Source organism: Amblyomma americanum, chromosome 2 (assembly GCF_052857255.1).
Source record: "Amblyomma americanum isolate KBUSLIRL-KWMA chromosome 2, ASM5285725v1, whole genome shotgun sequence".
Lineage (NCBI taxonomy): Eukaryota > Metazoa > Arthropoda > Arachnida > Ixodida > Ixodidae > Amblyomma > Amblyomma americanum.
This window is the reverse complement of record NC_135498.1, coordinates 30,592,984-30,616,165: the sequence shown is the minus strand read 5'-3', so window position 1 is coordinate 30,616,165 and position 23,182 is coordinate 30,592,984. Positions and strand designations below refer to the sequence as shown.

The following is a 23,182-nucleotide window of genomic DNA, read 5'->3' as shown; positions in this document are numbered from 1 at the left end:
CAGTTTTAGTGAGCAGCCAACGAAAGACTCATGCTCAGATTAAGAAAGCATTACAGCCCCAGCACACTCTGAATTAAGAAAATTGTCTTACCACTGTCGGCGTGCAATTGCTCCCATGACGCCAGGGTATGTAGACGGTATCAGAATATCCGAAGAAATGCTCCGGAATGCACGTGTTGTTGTCCTGCGAGCGGTACCCAATGAGTGTTGGTCCTTGAATCTCAACATTAAACGTTCCTTGCATTCACAACGCTAAATTTGTTTCCAGCTGCACATTATATGTGGCAGAAATTGTGCCATTATACAGTACGAGAAATGTCTTCTTCGCAAGAAGGCACGCGACGTCATATGACTTCAGGCTTAACATACCGTACAGCACACTATTGCTTTATTACAGCACATTTATTGCTTCACTGATTAGTCGCGTCAGAAAAAGGGAGTAGCCTCGTCGAAATCACACAAGACACATGATTTGCAGAGTATTTAGTTCCACCTTATTTTGACGGTGGCTGAGTGGTTATGGCTTTCGGCTGCTGGCCCGAAAGACGCGGGTTCGATCCCGGCCGCGGCGGTCGAATTTCGATGGAGGCGAAATTCTAGAGGCCCGTGTACTGTGCGATGTCAGTGCACGTTAAAGAACCCGAGGTAGTCGAAATTTCCGGAGCCCTTCACTACGGCATCCCTCATAGCCTGAGTCTCTTTGGCACGTTAAACCCCCATAAACCATAAACCTTATTTGGCTATTTAGACAAGTGGAAGTATCAGTGCTACGTTAGGACTGATGCTTTGGCGAGTTGGTATGCCATTTTCAAGAAGAACAGCACGAATTTTTTTAAGAACTGAAGGAAGGAAAACACGGACAGGCACTGACTTGCAACTAAAGGTTTATTGCTTGGAACGTGAAAATAAATTGATCAGGCTCCAAACAACAATAAAAACATAGAGATGATACGCACCTGTCCATGCACATGAAAAAAAGAGCCAAAATGATACACCTTTAGATAACCTTTAGTTGGAAGTCGGCGCCTGTCCGGGTGTGTCTTCCTTCAGTTCTTGTATACTTCGCGCTGTTCATGAAAGCAGTGCTACGTGTCATGTAATTGCTTTTCGTGCAAATTACGCGTTATTTTTTACACAACTGCAGCAGTAAATGACAGCCTGGTATCCATCCGCCAAATATACACTCTTCATAGTCTAGGCTCTTCAAATAATGTGGCTTCCGGTGTCTGCACATAGTGTGCAATCTAATGCTCAATTTCGGCTGAGAAAAATTTTTTTTTTGCTTAATTGTCTGCCCGAGGCCTACAGTATGCAAGAACCAAGTTTACAATGTGCGCATAAAACTGTGCTCGCCCTGATTAGTAGGATCCAGGTAGTCGGAGCCAAAAAAAAAATTCCACGTTAGTACGTCTGAAAAAGTCGTCAATGTGTTCGGTATCTTCACAGTGAATACGTCAGGAGGCCAGGTTCGGCGTAGCCATTGACGATTACATGACGAGGTATCGCACAGCAGAGCACGAGAATCGCAGCGAAAGTGTCGCAAAACTCCGTGATATAGAATCACGCTTAGAGTTTCACACCATGTTTAGCGATAATGAAAAAAACCTATATTATGTGAATCAATAGATGTTCTGCAAAGCGGAAAACTAAAGACTTTAAGCATGTATATCCCGCGGACTGTGTACAAAAAATTACGGTATCCCCTTCTCAGAAATCATCTCAGATTCTCCGCTAGTCTAACAATGTTTAAGTACGACTACAGTCAATGAAAGGTCAAAAATCGGCCTCGTTGTCTTTGTAGCTCGCTTCGCGCATACGGTGTGGCAGCAATCCTTTAGTAGTTCACGAAGGCGTTGACTTTTCCAGCTGGGGAAGCTTTCCACTCGTCTCTCTCCTCTGACAATTTTTGTCTTTCGTCGTAGTTCATACTCTAGCAACGTACAATCGTCAGGTTCGTTTCATTTTGAAGCGCCAGCAGAGATTGATCAAAGCAGTCAAAAATTTGTAAAGCGCAAAATTCATTTCTCACACGTGTACCTCACGAGGTGTTCACATGATGAATCCGTTCAATGCTCCCTCTTGTCAGCAGTTAATTTATTTAGTTCATCAAAGTTTAGGTGCCAAATCAACACTGTGTGCTATTAGAGTGCCATAGTGAATCTACTGCTCAGGATTAAGTCGCGGAGTAATTTCACTGCACGGTTGCTTTTTTTTCATTTCGCCTCTATTGCCTGTACTGAATATGAGAAACTCGAGCTCATTAGTTTAACGCCGTAGTCACTAACACGACGCAAAGGGCACTCGAGCAGTTCGCTAATTTTGTAACGCCCCAAAGCCTGCATTTCCAACTTTTCAACACTCGCACAGTACCATTCTGTTCAAACGTGCTCTGCTCCATGACAAGCCACTGAGAATTACTTTCAGTCTTTCCTGTTATTTGGGAGTGTCACACGGACGAATTAGAGATATTTCCTTCAACGTAGCTGTTTTCCCAATATGCACAGCAAGAACTTTACGCCTCAAACTTTGGGCGACAATCTAAGAACTGAAGATGGAAATTGAATTTAATGCGTGAACCTAATCGTAGGTTGCTTCAGAAAGCCCGGTTGCTGCTTCCTTAGCACACAGGCGAGAACTTAGTGCCATTTTGCAGCAAGCAGTTGGGGTACACAGTGGCAAGTGGATTAAAAAGAGAGTCTAATTGCGTTCATACACAAGTAAATTACAAGCTGCAGGTGCTGTTTAATCCCCACGAGAACACTGTGTATTTTACTCTTGAGATGACCGATCGACTTCTAACTTGCTCTTTGTGTGCCGTGCTAGAAGTAAGGAACCCAAATACTCCTGGTGGGCCATGTACAGCCAAGGCTTCTAAACATTCCGTGTGTCTGGTTGCGTGCATTAGCTCCGGGCGAGATAAGACCAAAAGAGCGGTTGAGAGTAAGGCTCAAGAAAAGCGCAGAAAGTGACCTCCCTGCATCTAGCCAATTTAAAGGCACCCTATTGTTTTCTGAGGTTATGCCGGAGATAAAATTTGAGAAAAAAAACGACTAACAAAAAAAAACACGTGCCTTTTGGATGCAATACAAAGAACTCGTTAACATCGGCCGTCACGCCAGTTACCAAATGTCAGCTACGTGTAGATGCAATCTAAAAAAACCTTATTAGCATGACTTGTAGACATCGTTCTACTAATAAGCAGACTTGTAAAGGAAGACTGCTTGCTAGTACTCGATTATAATCTCTTCATCGTGAAAGTCTGCAGTAAATCTGTCAGTCCCTGCTCGGTTTCTTTGATTAACTACCTGTTAAAACAAGACTAACCCGTACTGTACTTGTAGGGCAGTGACATAGGCATTAATAACATCAAAACTAAAAAGCACAGCGGTTTGATCTCCGACCAAATAAAACAAAATCCGTATAAAAAACACTATTAAAGTTTTCTTCCAAGAATTCGTTGCTATGGAGGGCGTTGTTTATGCGAATAACACACGGTCGTGGCTTTCATTCCAGGAATGGATGGGAGCCTTGTCAGCAAGCAAGGAGAGAAGTGATTATTTGTATGGCGCGTCTTGCCGTCTACGCCATTGTTCCCCTCAGTGCCCTGTGTGGGTCCCCAACTGTTTTCCGCTCCTCGGAAAACACAATAAATATGCACAATAAAACAATAAACACAATAATACACAAATAAGCACAATAAAACACAATAAAAACAATAAATATACGAGGTAAGCAACCATCGCAGGTCATATACGTATATCTCCATTTATAACACGAATTTTATTAGTTTTTTTTTCTTCAAAACGTCAAAACTAACGCTGCACAAAACTCTCCTTCGTTAAAAGCTGGACATGCCAATGCTGTGAGGAATCCAAGTCATGAATGACTTAATAACCGAACTGGTTTTGGTGCGCAATTATAGCATCGCCAAGACACTATCGTTAATCTGCACTTTTTAAGAAAGCAACCAGACGTCTCTGGTCTTTAATAACCGAGGAAAATGAGCCGTTAATTTCTTATCCTTAAAAATCAACCACTCTCGTCAGCCGCACTGCTCTTGTGGCACTCGTCTCGACATCTCCTTCCCTTGTGCGAAAATAATAAACTTCTTTCTTCATGATAACGTTCTTTCCTGAAAAGCTCTGGAGTCTGTTAAGTCGATAGTTACTGCCTTAATCTACCAAACACCACTGCTTGTTCTGAATTTTATCAGATATTTTTTAATGCCTTCACTTCGGGAACAGCATAAACTCGACCAGGCGAAATAGTGAATGAGACATATTGTACGCGGAAGCATTTTTTTTTTACCTTGTTTTGATTTGCATATATTTAGTATTTGCTGTGCTCTTTATTACCACTATCAAAATACTCTTCTGTACACTGGCATTTTCTGGCTTTTGTTGAGGCTAATACGGGCTAACACATCTAAAGACACTACTTCTGTGAGGGTAACAGAGTGGATTCCAAAAGAAGGCAAGCATAACAAGGGGAGGCGAAATATACGTGGGCGGATGAGATTAACAAGTTTGCCGGGATACGGTGGTCACAGCTGGCGCAGGAAATGGTTAATTGGAGAAACATGGGAGAGGCCTTTGCACTGCAGTGGGCGTAGTCAGGCTGAGGATGACAAGGATGAGAGGTCTGAGGTCTTCATTGTCGCACGTTTCATTCTGAGCATTTTACGCTGGTACAGAGCAGAAGAAGTTCTTCTGTGTGAAGGTGTCCACGTCCTCCGATCTCAAAGCGTATTCGTTACACGTTCCAAGCCTTTCTAAGTGGAAATTAGAGCCAACCGCAAACTTTCTAAGCCTACAACTAAATCCGGGTTTTATGCACAGAAAAGTAAAGCTGCAAATCGTTCGTGATGCTGAAAAATATGAATGACTCGTCGCGTTGGCTGAGTTGCGATTGCATTCTGCGTCTCGATTGACGTGTGTGAATGCGGTCCGTGCTGTGACAGCCGAAACTTTGGCGGAGACGAAATACAATGGCGCCTGCGTGCTGTGTGATTGCTTTGAGCGTTAAAAACCCCTAAACGAAACTAACCAGCAGCCGCCCCCAACTTTCATAGTTGAGGGTGTTGCTTTGGAACTTTAAATTCGACAAACCACATGCATTTCGAATCAGTGACGCGTTCGTGTGGTGGTGGTAACGCTTTGTTCGCGATAATAATAACGGGTGAACGGGTGTATTTCACAGAAGAAGCTAAGCTTGCTACTTGAGGGGCATACTACGTCTTTAGCTCAAGTTAACGTAAACAATAACAAGATTGAAGGAAGAGGATAAATAAAATTAGATATCGAACGAGTACACCTACACGTCGAGATGAGCAAAGCAACAGGTGCCGAAGCCGCACAAGTGAAAGCCAGAACAATAGTTTTGAAACTCAACTCACCAAAGGCGTAATTTTTATTGGATATTGTCCGCATGGTACATGCTCGTAGGTTGCCACACCCACCGCAAACACTGCACAAGAAAACAAAGCGCATTGTTACATTTTCGCCTCGAAGATGAGTCAGAGCGAAAAAGTGACCTACAGCCGCACAATAAAGCACAAGTATCCATCGGGAAGATAGAGGCAGAGCTAATAAAACACTGGCCTCTGTTGCCAACACTTACCGAGCGCTAACAGAGCTATCCGCCACATCCGCTTTGCCAGATGAGCCTGCCGTGCTACGGAGATCCCCTTAAGCCTTCGTTGCTTGCCTGGATGCAGAACGCATAAGGATGCAGTTCAGTACGTTGCGAAGGTAACCCAGAGCCACAGCGTGTTGGATTCTGCCTCTGTGGGAAGTCATACATAATAGTATTTATTTTATTTTTTACTTGCACTATACCCTGCAGTGCCAAGGCATTACCGCAGGGGAGCGGGCTTCACAATGCAATATATAATATCAGGTTACACAATTCTAATAAATGAAACACAAAAAGTGCTAACATGTCTTAAGGACTAAAACAAAAACAAAAAATAGAACAGTGTAATTATATCTGATACAAACAAGTCGTCATACTAGCAAATAAAGCAAAAATATTTAACGTGCTTCGCCTCCAAGTAACGAACGTACTGGCGTCAGATAGCAAACAAGCGAATGTCTCTATTTCAAGAAGTATGTGACAGGTTACCAAAGAAATCGGTTGTCTTGAGATAATCGTCTGCATGCCAGAAAAAAACGCGTGCAATGTTTGACAGGGCGCCTTCACTCACACGGAGAGCGATCCCGATTTCTTTGTTTCTACCAAATCCCACTTCTTGTTTTCCTCCTAAAATGTAATAAGTTCAGCACTTGTCCTTCTACTCCTTTTGCCGTTGTTGATAGAGCCGGCTTATAATCATCATCATCTCGACATTCAACGATCGTCCCGAAGCCTTTGCAACTTAACTCCTTATGCTTGTCGTGCTGTAATAAGCGCATGCGCAGTTGGCAACAACCGCTGCTGTGGTGATTTACGCAACCGTTGTAGGAACAGAACCATCAGCCTCAGTGCTCTGAGAAGTGTCGTTTTTATCCTTCTATTGGTCGATGAGGACACTAGTACTGTTATCGGCAGCTTTGTGAGCTGGTTGGCAGACTTCAGCACAGCGCAATAAATATAGAATGTCTATGGCCTCTTACGATACGACGCTGAGCTCTGTGTCTCAGGCCAATAGGCAGAGGGATGCGCCGTATCCCTGAGTACTTGGTTTCGGCATAACAGCATTCGAGGATACAAAGCAATGACCTGCAGCGTTAATGCGCCTTGTCTGATCGAACTGATCTACGCAATTAATTTAGGCTTAAGCGCATAACCGGAAACAGGCTGAAAATTCCTGTTATGGTGGGGCGTAGTCCTCAGTAATGTGCTCCAAGGCTAGGACTGCTGTCTCTGCGGTGGGTGCGAAGAAGACAGCCTGAAACAGCGCTTCTCCCTCAATGAGTAAATCTAGCGCGAACATATCGCAACAAATATATTTCTATGCTACTAACTTTTGCTACTTGTGGTAGCAAGGGGCAAAAAAGCTTTCACGCGGGGCATAGTAGCACTTAAGATACTGTTCTTGTGATTACCCATATAGCAGCTGGCTCAGCATAATAAGACGCCCTTGAGTTTCGACTCTTGTGCAGGGATCTTCTTCCCAATGAAGCTATAAAGACCCGTACTGTGACAAGAAGACAGCGGACGCATTTTAAAGCACCTGGTTGGCAGCGGCCGTCCCGTTGTTGCGATGGCTTAGAGACAAGTCCTTACTTTTACTTTTCTGCTGGTTCCTTGAAGTTCAGTACGATGCTTATGCCTATCAGTCTAGTGTGCTTAAGGTTCCGACCGTAGTTCCTCAATGCGACGTAACGCTGGGACTTTTTCAATCCTTTTATTTGTGCCTTCCATGACGCAAACATTACTGTCCAATACACTGCTGCGCTTCATTGTCTGTTAGGGTAACAAAGTCGACTCTAGGAGAGAGGAGGAAAAGCATCCGGAGTCGGCATATTGTCAGTTGAGAACAGCATGGAAGATGGTGCCCTGGCTTGAGCAGGACTGCGCTAATCAGAGAACAATGTGGGAGGCCATTGACCTCCAGTGGGCGTAATCCGTATGTTCATCGCAATGTTTCCCGCGCCCGGTGTTTTGTAAGCAAGGCCAGCACTATTCTTATCTTTTCCCGATCGCCATAGCAATGGCTACATGGACAAGCTCACTGACCGCTCCCTTTCCCAAATCACGGACGCTAAAAACAGCAGCAGCAACCCATTTGTCTTGTATTTCGCGAACAAAAGTGGTCACGGAAACAATGACTCCGAGCACCGCTGTCGCTATAGAGTCGACGCGAATGCGCGTGACAGCAAAAGTCACTGAACGCCGCGATCGCGATCGGTGTTGCCTACCGCCTCACATAGCCGGCTTCGCATAAGATAAATCGTGCTCTGTCGATGTTTCTGACATCCTTGATCAATAGGCGAAAGGTCAACGACCTCTTCTTGATTTTGCGCTCCCGTGAGTTGATGATTGCAAGGAGACCTCGCTATTCTTCGTGGATAAAAAACAAAACGCTGCGCGCAAAACCCTCTTTTAAACTCGGAAGTTTCACGAAGTTAACGACACTTTAACTGTACTCTGTGGCAAGGTCGAATTAACAATGGAGCATATTGTGATCCAGTATTACGTCCTCCAGTGCCGATCAGGCGAGGAAAATGAGTGAATCTAAGAAGTCATAAATTAAAAAGCAAGCAAAGAACAGCTATTCCGCACGGGGGGGGGGGGGGGGGGTAGTTGAGAGCAATCCTAGAGAAGAGCTTTTTATGATTGGGTAAGAAAAGGGAAGAATCATACTACCGGGTGGAATAATGACGTTAGCAAAGTTAAGCAGTCATAAATCAGTGGTGAACAGTCGTCAGTTTCAATTCACAAATACCATGTAGTCTGTTTCATTTCATCGCTTGGCACAACGGCCCTCAACCTCGCAGAACATTATAGCAGCGTCAGCCTTCAGCAGAGCCGCAATATCTTTAATTAAACCCACCCACGTCAGTAATGTACGGAGGCTGACATGACAAGTGTTGACAGCAATTCTCCCACTAGGATGGCGTCAGACTTCTTTGCCTCTTTCCGCAGTCCCTCGAAGAGCAGGGGCTCACGTTGGCTTAGCTCTGGGGAACCGGGTGACACACTTCTGTGTACTTACGAAACGGCGTCCTACATGCATAGTGAGGGTAGCAGGACACGTCTTCAGGCGTTCAGCGTAGTAATAAGAGTGTGAAGTATTTAAAAACTTGTCGAAGGCTTTAGCCGAATAGGGTCGCAGTGATGGCTACAGCGCAATGTCGCGCCGTATCACCGTTTGTGAGCTTAACTTCGGACCACTGTTTTGGCAGATAAAGAGAACTCGCTTTACTGATTTTCCTTGAGATATTTTCAGAGGCGAATAAAGCAAAAGGGAAGAAGCTAATAGGCTTCAGAAACTGCGATACCACTAGATTTTGGTTAAGTCTGCAGTAATAAATTAATACAGCCGCTCCTGTAGACTCCCGTAAGAAAAAGCCCAGAGCACAACACCGCGATAAGCGCATAAAAGCGTGTTTACTGCATCTAAAGACCACAGCACCGCCTGCACCACAGACTCTAAATCCCCTGCCATCGTGCAGCACACTGCCCTAGCTAATGGTCTCTAAGCCCATTCAGTACATCACCAATGTTAAAATGTAGAAGTAGGCAGTCCGGCCTCACATTCGACTTGTGATGGTTTATTTTCTCAATTACCGGATTAGTCCCGGATGATTGTATTAGGCGGGACCACGCGATAACATTGAGGCCCTTGCATCCGATTTACTATGCTCGGGTTTAAAACAGCGAGGAGTGCCGGCCTACGCTACAAAGTGCGATCATTCGTATACACTGCAAAGGCAACACTGCGTCCTCATTGAGCCTTTCCTGCTGCACAGACTTACAGCTGTAAGCTGTAAACCAGCATTGACTTTTTTGTTGTCGTTGCTGATTTTTTTCATAGCCATGCTTTTTTGTCACTAAACAAAAACATCCCTCACAGGCCTTTGTTAGTGGTGAATCATGTTTCGGTGAGTGTGCGTCTGTAAAAGAGGTCAATTTCAGTTGATCCGAAAATTCGCATAAATGTGAGGCGCTGCGCTCCCACCTTGACTTCTGGCTCTGCAAACATGCTTGGCTTAAACTTCGTGCATTTCCTTTCGCTTGGGCCAACATGGAAGAATGGTTGCGCAATACAAAACACTCATTGTGTCCGGTTTCCCGCGGGAAAACACAAGTCAGTGCGGTCCCACAAGCGAGCGTGTTTCTTGCTGTTTATAATGCGCATTGTATGCGCCCTTTGCTCGCTGTGCGGTTACGGGGCTACTTGACTTATATGAAGCGATGTTCCGCATACGATGGTCCGCTCATATACCAGGTGTCCCCGCTAAATGTTGGTAACCTTTAAAAAAGACGAATTTTCCTAGCCCCAGGTAAACCAACTCAACGTTATTCAGAATCACGTGGCCAAGTCTTGAGTGTTTTTTTTTCATTCTTCAAAGTTAAACAATTAGTTAACCCTAATTAGCTAGCCTTTTAATTATTGACCCGCGGGACAAGTGTCAATGGGAAAGTTGTAGATTGTATCGAAAAATCGCTAGCACCGCTGCTTCTATCAAGGTATGATATACGTAGTTTTATTTACTGGCCTTAAAACAAAGCTATCACGTGGCCAGCTGCTTGGTGACATATCTGTCCCAATGTGCACGCAAAGGCTCGTCGGGGAACGCACTTCCGAAAAAATTGCATTTTGTTCTCTAAGACGCGTCTTCGGACGTTAATTTGGCACTGTTATCACGTGGAAGCTTCTTTTTATTGTTCGAGTTATGGTTTAAGGCCGGTAAGAAAACGTGTTTACGTAAAGGGCACCTTGGTACAAACATCTCAGTGAGCTGTTTCTCAAAGAGATCTACGAATTTTCTATTGACACTTTGTTCATCAAGTCAACAACTAAAAAGTTAGCTAATTAAGCTTAGCTGGTTATTTAACTTTGAAGAGCGAAAAAAATACTGCATACTAGCCCACGTGACTCTAAACAACTCTCACCTGGTTGTACTGGGCTAGGATACTTCGTCTTTTTTTAAAGCTTGGTTACATTTAACTCAGATATTCCATCAAGGCCAAAGAATCTTCATCTTAGCCTTTGCCTTGCCGCAGCTTAAAAACGAAGTTCGTTGTTTGGCGGCGCACGCACTCACAAACACAAAAAAAAAGCTTCGGTGTAAATCACAAAGCAGCCAAATAATGAAACAGATCATGTCATTTACGCACTTCCTGTGCTGTCAGTGTGACTGGCAACGCGACCTTTGACGTCAGTGCACAATAAATAATAATAATTGGTTTTGGGGAAAAGGAAATGACGCAGTATCTGTCTCATATATCGGCGGACACCTGAACCGCGCCATAAGGGAAGGGATAAAGGAAGGGTGAAAGAAGAAAGGGAGAAAGAGGTGCCGTAGGGGAGGGCTCCGGAATAATTTCGACCGCCTGGCGATCTTTAACGTTCACAGACATCGCGCAGCACACGGCCGCCTTTGCGTTTCGCCTCCATAAAAACGCAGCCGCCGCGGTCGGGTTCAAACCCGGGAACTCCGGATCAGTAGTCGAGCACCCTAACCACTGAGCCACCGCGCCGGGTCAGTGCACAATCTTTGATCGGTGTTTTTGGCAATATTTCTTTAAATGGAAGGCGTTCGTTTATCATTCCAGATCCAACTAAGGCTCATTAAGCGGCATCGTCAGCTAGCTTGTCAAGCTAGCATACTCAAGCTGACCGAGCAAAGTTTACGTGCGATATATCATTCCGCAAATCTACTGGTTTACACGACCGCTGAATGCCTGGCAGGTCTTCTCCATTTCAGCGTCTTGAATTAATTGTCAGCCTATTTTCATGCGCCGATGGCCTCACATCATCTCAAATTATTTTTTACGACATAGAAGCATGCTCAAAATTCGATTTAGTGTACTTTTAAGAATCCACCAAGTCGGATATGCTTGAGCGAGTTCAAAATTGCAATCACAGCTATTTCTTTCTAATAGTAGAGCGAACGGAAGGCTTTAAGACGCCTGGTCACTTACCGGCGTATTATCGATTCGCAGTGCGCCGCATTTTAAGAGAGTCGTAGTGAGATGTTAAGCGCTTCTGATGTTCCCGCCGCTTCACCACGACCGAAGGCGGCTCTTTTAGCCTGTTCGCGAAGTGCCGCCGAACAGCAGCGGATTTAAAGCCTACGCGTTGGAGGGAGAAAGAGCTTAGCGTCACTGCAGATGTCTGCGCAGCTGTTAGAAAAAGAAATAAATATAAGGAAGGAAAGTGAAACGGTTCTCAAGAAGAGACAATACAAACGCATAGCACATTTTCACTGTCCAACGAATGATTTCTTGCGAGAAAGAAAAAAAAATTCTCGGAAAGTTGCAGTGCTGAAACATAAATGCAGACGTGACTGGCGTCAAGTCAACGCATTACGCGCTTTGGAAGAAGTGCGATTAAAGCATCCCGGGTGATCATTACAGAGCTGGCGCTCAAGTAGAAACATTGTGACATCCGCAATTATGGATTGAAATGTGTGGCTGTTGGCGCTATCAGCACTGCCTCTACTGACTCTCTTAGTGCGCGCGCATGCGTGAAACACGTGGCGCTACAATGGCTTTTTTATCATGCTCGCCATGTGACTGAGCAGCTCACTCGTTTGACGCAGAATGACGCACGAGCTCCGCATGTGGCGGGAAAAGTAAAGCTTCTCGCAGGCTCCCAAAGGCTGCACTGGCAACGGCCGACTCCAGCTTTCACCTCCAGTCTTGTCATGTTGATGCATATTAGCCACCCGCCGCGGTGGCTCAGTGGTCAGGGCGCTCGGCTACTGATCCGAAGTTCCCTGGTTTGAACCCGACCGCGGCGGCTGCGTTTCGATGGAGGCGAAACACTAAGGCGCCTGAGTGCTGTGCGATGTCAGTGCACGTTAAAGATCCCCAGGTGGTCGAAATTACTCCGGAGCCCTCCACTACGGCACTTCTTTCTTCCTTTTTTTGTTTCACTCCCTCCTTTATCACTTCCTTTACGGCGCGGTTCAGGTGGTGTACAACGACATATGAGACAGATACTGAGCCATTTCCTTTCCCCCAAATCCTATTATTATTATTATTATTATTATTATTATTATTATTATTATTATTATTATTATTATTATTATTATTATTATTATTATTATTATTATTATTATTATTATTAGAATATGTAACTGCAAGCTCGAAGCCACATAACGCTTATCTAATTACTGCACTGGAAGCTGTACAAAATCGTGCCGCCCGATTCATTCATTCCGCATATTGATACGAAGTGCAGTGTTTGACCTGAAAGCAAAGCCTGAACTTCATGACCGCAGCGGTGCCTAGTGGTTGGGTATGCGCCTCGCATTCCGAAGGTGCGAGTTCGATCCCCAGCGTCTTCGGGTACCCGCCGGTCATACAATGGGTACGAGCTTCCCCTGGCCTGGTGCTTGGTTTATGCAGGGTGAAAAGCTTGGGCAATGGGTCTTTGATCCCACCTTGAGCAAACAAGGAATACCTTGTGCTAAATGGCACTCTTTAGCCGCCGATGTCATTGCACCATAAAAATTTTGCTATCATCACGAAAATCTGGACTTCCATCCCTCTAGTTACGTCACCGCAATGCAAGCCTCGTTCTTTACCACAAGTCTTTTTATTCTTCTTTCAATCAAGCACCGTATATCTCTGCCGCAGCATGCATATCTCACCACACCACTCGTCCGCTACAAGTTGCGCGCCCGCCATCGAGTAATACTACTTCTTATTCTTTTCTTATTCTTAATAATCTTATTCTTCTGCTACATCTTATTCATATCTTATTTATAGCAGCTACAGACAGGCATCGTCGCCACAGGTTGTCATCTGCTTTCCAAGAACATGTAACTGACAATGCTCCGCATCACGCGAATTTTTTACCGTCACTGTACAAACCTAAAAACTGATTCCCGTTTCTTCAAAGAGTGATAGCGTTGCATATGAAGCATGTTCCTTTGATACAGAATAAAGCTTTTGCTCTATTTCTGCGCCAAAAAGATCAAACTGCGGGCACAGCAGCGAAGCCCGAATGCATGCTTTAAGGTGACAGGGACGGATGAGATTCACTTGGCGTGCCCCTCGGAAACAAATCAAGAGAACATGGACGCAAGCTGTCTTTGTGTGTGTGTTGTTTTATTTTTCCTTCGTTGACTTCGTTACGTTTTATTCGGCATCGAAAATGAACGTTATAACTTGATATCCCAGCTGTACTGTGTTCGCACATATGTCCCTTTAAGGCATTGGCCGATGGTGTAGGTCCTTTTCGCGGGTCCTATAAGCCTGCTTTCGCGTCTGTACTCCACCTGTGAGGAGTACATATGAGTACATCAGAGTACGAGCACATGTACACTGAGATGCAGAATTCCGCAAAATGATTTTAGCACTGGCTACAGAGAGGAGGCTAACGGATAATTAGTGCTAATTAATAATGGCATCAAGACGTTTAGAATTATGGTTCTATTTATGATAGAGCAACTGTCCCGGGTAGGAGGTGTTCCCGGGTTCGAACCCCGGACCAGGATTAATTTTTCTTTATGCGCGAAGTCTGTGTGAAAACTGTTTAGCTTTTCTTTGTAGCCGTAAAGCTGCGCTTGAGTGGGTGCTAATGATTAATTATTCGCTTGTCACCAATGTACTCTATCTTGGGGAATTCCCCGAAACAATAGATCAACACCTAGCATATTGGTGCGAAGCCTTGCTATTTTTTTCCACAAACACTTGCTAATGATTAATGACATCAAGACGTTTAGAAGCAATTTAGAGTTCAATGTATGATAGACCGACTGTTGCGGACAGATGGTCGTCCGGAGTTCGATCCCCGCTCCAGGACTGATTTTTCTTTGTCTGCGAATTCTGTGTGAAAGCTGTTTAGCTTTCCTCTGTAGCCGTACGGCTACGCTTGAGTGGGCGCTAAAAGGTAATTACTCGCTTATATCAAATATGCTCTACCTTGGGGATTTCTCAAAACAATGTACCAAAACCTAGCATATTGCTGCGAAGCTTTTTTTATTTTTTCTACAAACTCGCTTTGAATATACACGTTTACTGGTGTGTAACACAAATAACAAAGTTAAGCGTAGTCTAGGCAATTCCTTTTATATCATAGCACTGAAGTTTTGCCACCTGAGTGCATTGTTGAAGTTCTTCTTAACATTTTTTTTTTTAATTCAGCGGTCGTGCTAAGTATTCCTTCATTCTTATGTGTAAGCATCAAGAATGGTCTACTAACCTTCGTCCTACAAAAATTTCTATGCTTCTTTAACGAGTGTCTAAAAGTGCAAAAACTTGCAGGTCGACCCCCCGTTGTGGCTGCAGCTCGCACGGCCGCGGGATCAAACTTGGCCTCGGCGGTCGCGTTTCCAAGGAGCCAAAATGCAAGAACTCCCATGTGATGTGCGATGGCAGCGCCCGCTAGAAAACCCCAGGTAGTCTAAAGTGGTTCGAAGCTCTGCGCTATGGAGTCCCTCAAAGCCCCCATATGACGCTTCAAGACCGTGAAGTCACATGCATTCAATACAAAGAACTTATCGGCCGTATTTTTGGTTTTTAGTTCGCACCGTTGCATCATCCACTCTATCTTGTGCTACTCATTCCTGGGAAAACTTCACAAATACTAACAATTTATATATGTCTTACCCATAACGATGAAACTGCGGTGAAGAATCCAGATGTGCCCTATTGTCCGTCCCGCCACGATTTTAACAATAAATTCCGTTTATATCGCATTCGTTTTATCTCAGTAGCAAAGTTTAGAACGTAATTTTTGTTGCACGATTTCTCGTCAGGTCCAATACCTCCGAGCGCTACTGAATAACTAAAGAAAACGCCCATCATGTTCTTTCCGAAAACTCGCCGAAATAGCGTGTCATAATCTGCGATATCAATAGGCGCAATTTGAAGTTATACCCTAAAAAATCTAAGCTTAATTGAGCCGAATCTTTGTGTGAGTCGCACAGGCAGCTTTTTTCTAGAAAACAGGTGCGACCGATACGCCATAAAAATACTGTAATACAAAATTGACACTCACGAGACACAATGTTCCATTGGGGCGATGTTCGGTCTCATAGTATCTACAAACAGCTTTACAAGAAGCCGCAACAATGAGCTGTAATGTAAAAAGAAGTTGATGTTGTAATGAATATCAAAACGTGGGATGAAAAAAGTCGGCAGACACTTAAGAGTGCTTACCCGCGAGAAGGCGTAATTAAGCCCGCCCGCTCACTGCGTGAACGCAGGCGCTGCGCAGTGCTGCGTGATGTGACCCGATGCCACGCAGTTGGCAATTCTACACCTGCATGACCCGCCGCGGTGGCTCAGTGTATAGGGCGCTCGGCTACTGATCCGGAGTTCCCGGGTTCGAACACGACCGTGGCGGCCGCGTCTCGACGGAGGCGAAACGCTAAGGGGCCCGTGTGCTGTGCGATGTCAGTGCACGTTAAAGATCCCCAGGTGGTCGAAATTATTCCGGAGCCCTCCATTTCGGTACCTCTTTCTTTCTTTCTTCTTTCATTTCCTCCTTTATCCCTTCTCTTACGGCGCGGTTCAGGTGTCCAACGATATATGAGACAGATACTGCGCCATTTCCTTTCCACACAAAAAACAATTATTATTATTATGACTTTACGTAGCCGCCGCCGCGATGCCGCCGCATCGTATCTGATATGCGCGCTAACTTCGTAAAGGCAGTCGCTCCCCTCCCCCAGGAGCTGCCACATCAGGTTGCATTCTGATGCACCGACCGTCTGCATGAGGTCATTCTTATCTTTACACTCATATATTCCAGGGATTCTTCATACCACTCCTAGTGCAGTGGTGCAGTGGCTAAGCTGTGCGCCGTTGCCCTGCGATGGCAGGTGCTGCCACCGGTGGCACTTGAGCGATCCGGCTTGCTCTTAACGCGCAACTTCGACGACCAGTGATTAATTTAACCGCCACTTGCCAGGTTGCACGAGGACGCCATCTTTTATGGGTGCCCTCGAGTACTAACACACGGAGAGAGAGGCTTTCACCCAATGCAGGAAGTAAGGCTTATGCCTTAAAAATTTAGCCTCACTTAGTTCAGTTGTGAGGTCTTATGGCTCGTACAAGTTGCTTGCGTAATATTTCGAGCAGGAGAAAAAAAACCTTCTCAGCTGAAGTCCGCCATGAGCATTAATAGGAACAGAAGCAAAACGTGTACGGTGAGGCGAATTCATGAACGTAAATATTGTATAAGTCGCATATTAGGTTCCTTAACAATGTCTTTTCCATCTGAAAAAAAAAACTGTAAAGTCTAAGGAAGTTTGTTTCGTAACATATATATAGTATATAACAGAATGACTTTTATAATTCTTGTAACTCCCCTCTTGTTCAGTGCAAAACACGCAGCAACTGCTTTGTTTTCCTCTTGCCGTTTGATTCTTAGTATTTTTGTGGGGTTGTGCGAATAGCGCTTTTTCAAACCTGAATCATATACCAATAGCGGAGCTAAAAATGGGATCGAATACGAATACAATAGTCAAAGAATTGAATCGAATACGACGCGTATGTTTTTTCGAACATTCGCCACTTGTGGCGTGGTAGTGTAACCATGTGAAGCGCTGCGGTACAGCGCTATGTCTTATGGAATTATAGCTATGGCTGTCAAAAAACCCAATACTGATCTTCATTGGAGGAAGACGCCTCTGAGTCATTATAATAACTGGGAGACCGTCATGTCGTACGTTACTGATGGTGAGAGCGAATGAAGTAGTGAGCATCTCAACAGTTGCGAGAGGCGTGAGCTATGAGCCGTGGACTCCGAGATCGGGCATCACGGTAGAGTTTGCTAAACCTGGCTGAACCTTTTAACGGCGGTCAACCTTGTAGTCGTTTACGGTAATTATGAACGCCGCGGAGGCTTTCATTCTTGGAGCTGCAATTAACTGCATAACCTGAGCTCCTACAAAAGAGAGAACCATCAGAACATTGTTGACCATCTATATTGGCCGCAAAAAAGTTCTGTCGGGCTAAGTAAACAAAACGCATTTCAGTTTTCGGGCACTGGCCGCATTACCACCATAGAAAATTTTGTTGAATTTTAGTCGTCATAACTTTCCTGGATTTCCGCCTGGTAATTCTCCACGCCTTCCCACCTCTCCCTCAAAAAAAAAAAATCAAAGGTGATCAATGCGATTGATCCGTAGAGAATGCTTCACTGCGTTGGCTAAGATTTCGTGAGCGCTTTGTATTGACGACCTGAAATCATCCACGCCAATGACATTTTAAATTCTTTGTTGCCCTGCTGCTGTGGTTCAAACCTCCTGCCGGCCCGCGTGATTTTCGTGAGATGGCACTAGTGGTTCAAATCTTCCGCAAGGGGCCGCGTGCTCTAGCGTCTGGGTGCGAATGAGTGTTGACAAGGGGAGGATTGCCAAAGCACTGCGGGATACGCTGGCAGTATCATACGCGTGTTGATTGGCTGCGTCGATGGCAAAGTGGTCGAAAAAAGCGGCCATCTGTTCATGCCGCCACAGGCTCGAATCCCGCTCTAGCCTGTAAATACAGCGAGTTTTGTTCAGCTTTCTTAGATGCTGGTCACCGACGGACGGCAACTGCAAGGTTTTCGTTTCAGGTCGTCTTAACCTCCTTACCCTAAGCTCTCGGACCTCCCTAACCTCTATGCATCTGATTTTCGCCCATTGCATGCTGACAACGTTACATTGTCTTTCATATACACTCAGATATTATGCAATCCGTTCATTCACTGTAGCTTTTCTCTCTTTACCAAATATTCAATTCTACAAACTGAATATTGAAAGGAAAAACGAACCTCAGTAGTCACTTTCACGTCGGAGGTTTTGCATTCTTTCTTTCTGAACTCGTAAGGGGCCGGCCTGTCGGGTGCTGCTGGGAAGGAGGTTCAAAATATGGGTAGTCCTCGATCAGCACCAATCTTAATTATATTTTTCTCCGTTACAGCAAAGAGTAGAAGTACCGTGTTTGCCAAAAGTAACCACGCAACGGTGTTTGTTTCCTAGAGAGATACGGATAGATAAAGAGAGGAGGGGGGGGGGGGGGGGCAGGGATGTTAACCAGAGAAGCTTCCGGTTGGTTCCTAGCTCTGTAGCGGGGAAGTTATGGCCCCTCTTAAGTTTTAAATCTGTGTGAGGTAAAGGGAGCGCTTTGTGCTCACATTTCGAGACTTTTCGTTCTTTAAGGGTACATTTAAGGGCTCCACTATACGGCTAGGAAGCAAACCACGTTGTCTCATTACTTTTGGCAAAGACGTGATTCTAAGTTTATTTTTTAACATAAAGTGCTTATAAAGTTTCACTAGCTATAATATAGACTACATTATTAACCAGCGAGCCGGAACCAGTAGATATCGTGCCGACGCAGTTTTGAGAATGCGCAAGAAGATATAGAATTTCATATGTCCTACTAATCTATAAGAGAGGAAATATCTCTTTTGTAGCGTGCTAAAGGCAGGACTGGCAACCGCTGCGGCTTCGCTGTCACCACATACCAGGAAGGTATCCGTAAAAGCAATGTTGAGTCTTTAAGATGGCTTATGATTAACGTGTACTACTCATGTACAGGCGTAGAGATCAATCAAATAAGATCATTGAGGAAGACGTTCTGCATGGCAAAGCAGTAACGCAGTTTCAGCTATAACAAAATACACGACGCTTCTTTCAGTTTTGAAACAACATATCGATTAGAATTAATAGCAACTTGCCGGTATTTCGACCGATATTAAAATCCGCGAAACTAATTTCGCCGTCTCGAAGAAATATGTTTATATGACATATTCTTCAAACAGAAAGGAACCACACAACACGAATCACAAGTCAGGACTTCAGTGAAAAAAAATGAACTCCAGTTGTCTGCATGGTCAAGAAACAGTGTAAGTAGCCAAAACTTGGAATCACTTTTACCGCTTCTTGCTGGGGCGGAGAACTCGTACATAGGAAGAGATTTGGCTCCAATCAAAACAATCACCGCCTCAGGATTTATTAAGGCGTTCGTGTCTGAAATCTATGGCAGCAAGAGACAAAGAAACAATGCAAACTCTGGAAATAGAAAACGTGTGCTGCTTCGCATAGGTGGATTGCCTGTATAATTCCTGCATCTTGTGAGAGGGTTTCCGCTGGTAAGCCTGTAAATTTCCTTATTAGTTGCATAAAAAGGCACCCTAGAAAAGATGGAATATAATGCAGGGAGCACTGAGCTATAAAGAACCACGTTGCGCATTCAAAAGAGACAAACACAGGAAAAAGCCAAAAAGACGGAAAGAACGCTCTTTCCGTCTTCTTGGCTTTTTCCTGTGTTTGTCTCTTTTGAATGCGCAACGTGGTTCTCCAAAGCCATGCACCAACTAGCCCAACAAGAAGCACTAAGCTAGTTACTGCGGGAGCTTTGGTTACCGGGCCTATATGTGCCAAACCCCAGTTTCGTGCAGTGATGCCGATTGTCATGCACAGCTGATTCTTGAAGCGGCTGAGGCGTGCGGCGAAGGTTTTAATTGTTTTAGTACTGCTTGAGTTCTTTATTCTAATCAAGAAAAGATAAGAGCCCTTTTGGAAGGATGGCGCCCATGGCATTCACCCTGTCATTTCCGTAATTTCTTCTTTGTGTTTCTAGTTTACGTCTTTCTTACTTTGAACACCGCTTTCGTTTCAAAGAGACTTAGCTATAGCACTGGCGTTGTTACCGTGCAGTTCGTCTCTTTTCTTTTTCCTTTTTTTACCGCGATTCAGCTGCACGGCATCCTGCGAGTCTATATACACTGGGCGCTGATTTCGACTCCTGTGCTTTTTAAACGCGTTATTTAAATGTGTCTAAGTGTTCTGTACGGCGCAAAAGGGTTGTTTGAAAAACGTAAAATCTGGACATACGTCGACGTCTGCATTCTCCTCCAATGCACAATCCAACTGTTTGCAACTTCCAGCCGCGTAACCCTAAGGAGCGCGACAGCTGAAAATAAGAAAAGTCATAAAACTATTTTAGCCTGAATTATTAAAGGATTTCTATACTTGCTTCTGAAGTAATCATAAATGATGAATATCAAAGCGCTGTTAGTCCTATATGCCTCTTCATTGAAAGCAAAAACAAAAATTGAATAAGAGTAGCACATGTTTATTCCTGTCATAATATCCCATCATACGCAAAAATTCTGGAGAAGTTCATTTTTCAACAAGAAATGGTTTATGAACGCCATTTTTTCGTAAAATCTTACTGCAACATTCTCTATATCAGAAGATCTCTGCTCGGAACGCTTAGTTTTTTTGCTATTAACGTTTTTGCTATCGTCAACAACGATTCCCATTGGTTTTTATGGCAGTCTTAACTATACTCGATGCGAGCGATGAACAAATTTTAAGAGAGAGGATTTTGCTAGGCATGTGAAGGATTGACCAATACCTCCAATAACTAGATAATTAACCTTACAATATTCAACATTTGCCTGGCAATTAAAATGTATGTCCGGGAACCCTGGCCTTGTTGCTACTTTCTGTGATATGATCGGACCAAATTTTCGTTCCCAAACTTACCACACACAGGGTATCATTAGCTAGCGTAGTCGTCACACTCTTCGCTCGGCACTGGCAGCTCTTTGCGACCGCCACCTATAGGAGCGAATAAAGAAACAAGAAGAAAAAAGCGCCACCTTAGACTACGTCATGCATCACTTCAAAACGCAAGGGTTCAGTGTGTAAGGTTCATACGGGCCCAAAAGCACATTTGAGCCGTTGAAAAGACGATGTGCAGGAGCAGCGTATGTATGCAGGGTGTTTCACGTAAGGCGGATAGTAATTTCTTAATATAGCTTTTTTGCGGCGCGCTTTCTTCGCTGCATTAATGTCACTGCTGGTGGAGACGAGCCCGTTGCTTAGACGCGCTAATTGCCAAGTTAACTAAGTAATTCTAATAATTAACTATAAAAACATTATGGTCACGCTCTACATTTATCTTGAGAGTTGTAGCTTGCCTTTGCCTAAATCCATTCCAGTATTAATTTTGATTCTCAGAACCGCCATTCTCACCGGAGCTACAGGGCAAAAAAATATGACCGTTTCCATGCGTTGAACCTAAACCCAGCGGCAAAGCAGCGCATGCAGCCACGGTTACCAGCGCGCGTCGTTGGTAACCGGGTTTAAAGACATGTTTTTTCTTTTTCGCCCAAGAATTTTCACAATAAAAAATAAAACCTGAAATGCCGGCATTCAGAAGAGATCTTGCATCCTAAAAAAACGATAACTACGGAAACACCGTGTGCAGGGCGAGGTATCAAACACTAAACATGTAAAATAGCAGAGGAAATTGCCAGCCTCCAGGATATCATGTTGGACTTTCATTAAACCCATGCACTCTAAACAAAAAGGTGTAAAAGGGGGAGTAAGCTGTCCTCCAGCGCACTCCCTTTTTATAAATTGGACTGCGTTAGAAGACAGATTACTCCTTTTTTATTCTCATATAGGTGCATTCGTGATTGGAGTGCAGACAGTGTCACGCCCTCCTTCCTTAATTCACGCGTAAGGATAGGTTTTGGTACCTCAAGAAAAGCCGGCGCACATTGTCGCAACAAAACTTTTGCACCACTGTGACCGCTTCATCATGCGATAGTAATAATTACTACTCCATTTCATGAATCAAATTAATTTATGGCTTTTAAAAAGCCGAAGACAAGCTGAAAATTTTAATTAATAGGTTGTTTAGTGTCGAAGAAAGCCTCAGACTGATTAAGGAAGAATACACTTCATCCTAAAGACTTGCCCGGTCCCTGGAGAAAACCCACGACAACACAATGAGAACACAAAATCACAGACACTCGAATGCGCTCATAGCATCTACAGCTGCGTTATTTTAGGCTCACCACTTCAATATACCGCAAGGTATAGATTGAAGTGGACATTGAAGTCTGAACGTTGAAACCAAGCGCGAAATGTTCAAATGAGACGCTGCTGGAAGTTCCCAATTTCCCCCTTTTTTCTCTCATCGCGCAAAGATTTTCGCAATAATAATGAAGTAAAGGAGTGGAAACTAAGGGGAGGGGAGAGGCCATTTTTGGCGAAAACGTTTTTTAAATAAATTCACAGTCACTCCCTCTTTTTTTTTCTTTCGATGAAAATTCAAAAGCGCATAGTTCGTTTAGACCTACGCTTCTAGGAGTTGTCCATAAATCTGCAATGACAGTATCGCTTTTTACTGAATACCTTTGGCGTGTCCATCTGCAGCGGATAAAAATATATATCTATCCATTGAGTGTAGCAATGCAAGGGTAAAGCGAAAAAACTATCTTCATTGATTCAGGTGATCACCAGCTATTTTATTTCACCTTCAAGCCCACCACATGCACCTTTTTGTCTTTTTTTTCTTACTTATTGGCTCACAATACGTACGGTGTACGCTGTAGTCGGCAACCAATAGCGAGAAACCAGCCCAGAGGTAGGCGAATTCGATCTTGTCTTCTGGCTCATCTGCGCGCATTCAACTTCACCTGGAATTCAGCGCATAAGAACAAATAACCAAAAGTATTCGGTAAGTTGTTGCAGTGCATTTTGCTGTGTTGTTTTCTACTGTCATCTGACACATGCATTCCAATAAGTTCGGTGCCTGTCAT

The 23,182-nt window shown here is 44.2% G+C and overlaps 1 protein-coding gene across 1 annotated transcript in view; it reads right to left on the bottom strand.

Moving 5' to 3' along the window:
* Positions 1–23,182, bottom strand: part of LOC144119599 (uncharacterized) — a 73,699-nt gene that overhangs the window by 26,619 nt on the left and 23,898 nt on the right. The window contains exons 13-17 of the mRNA XM_077652175.1: positions 22,962–23,059; positions 21,114–21,188; positions 20,457–20,535; positions 18,389–18,465; positions 15,626–15,703 (exon numbers count right to left, since the gene is read on the bottom strand). Of these exons, the coding sequence (XP_077508301.1) occupies positions 15,626–15,703; positions 18,389–18,465; positions 20,457–20,535; positions 21,114–21,188; positions 22,962–23,059 (407 nt within the window). The remainder of the gene's footprint in view (positions 1–15,625; positions 15,704–18,388; positions 18,466–20,456; positions 20,536–21,113; positions 21,189–22,961; positions 23,060–23,182) is intronic.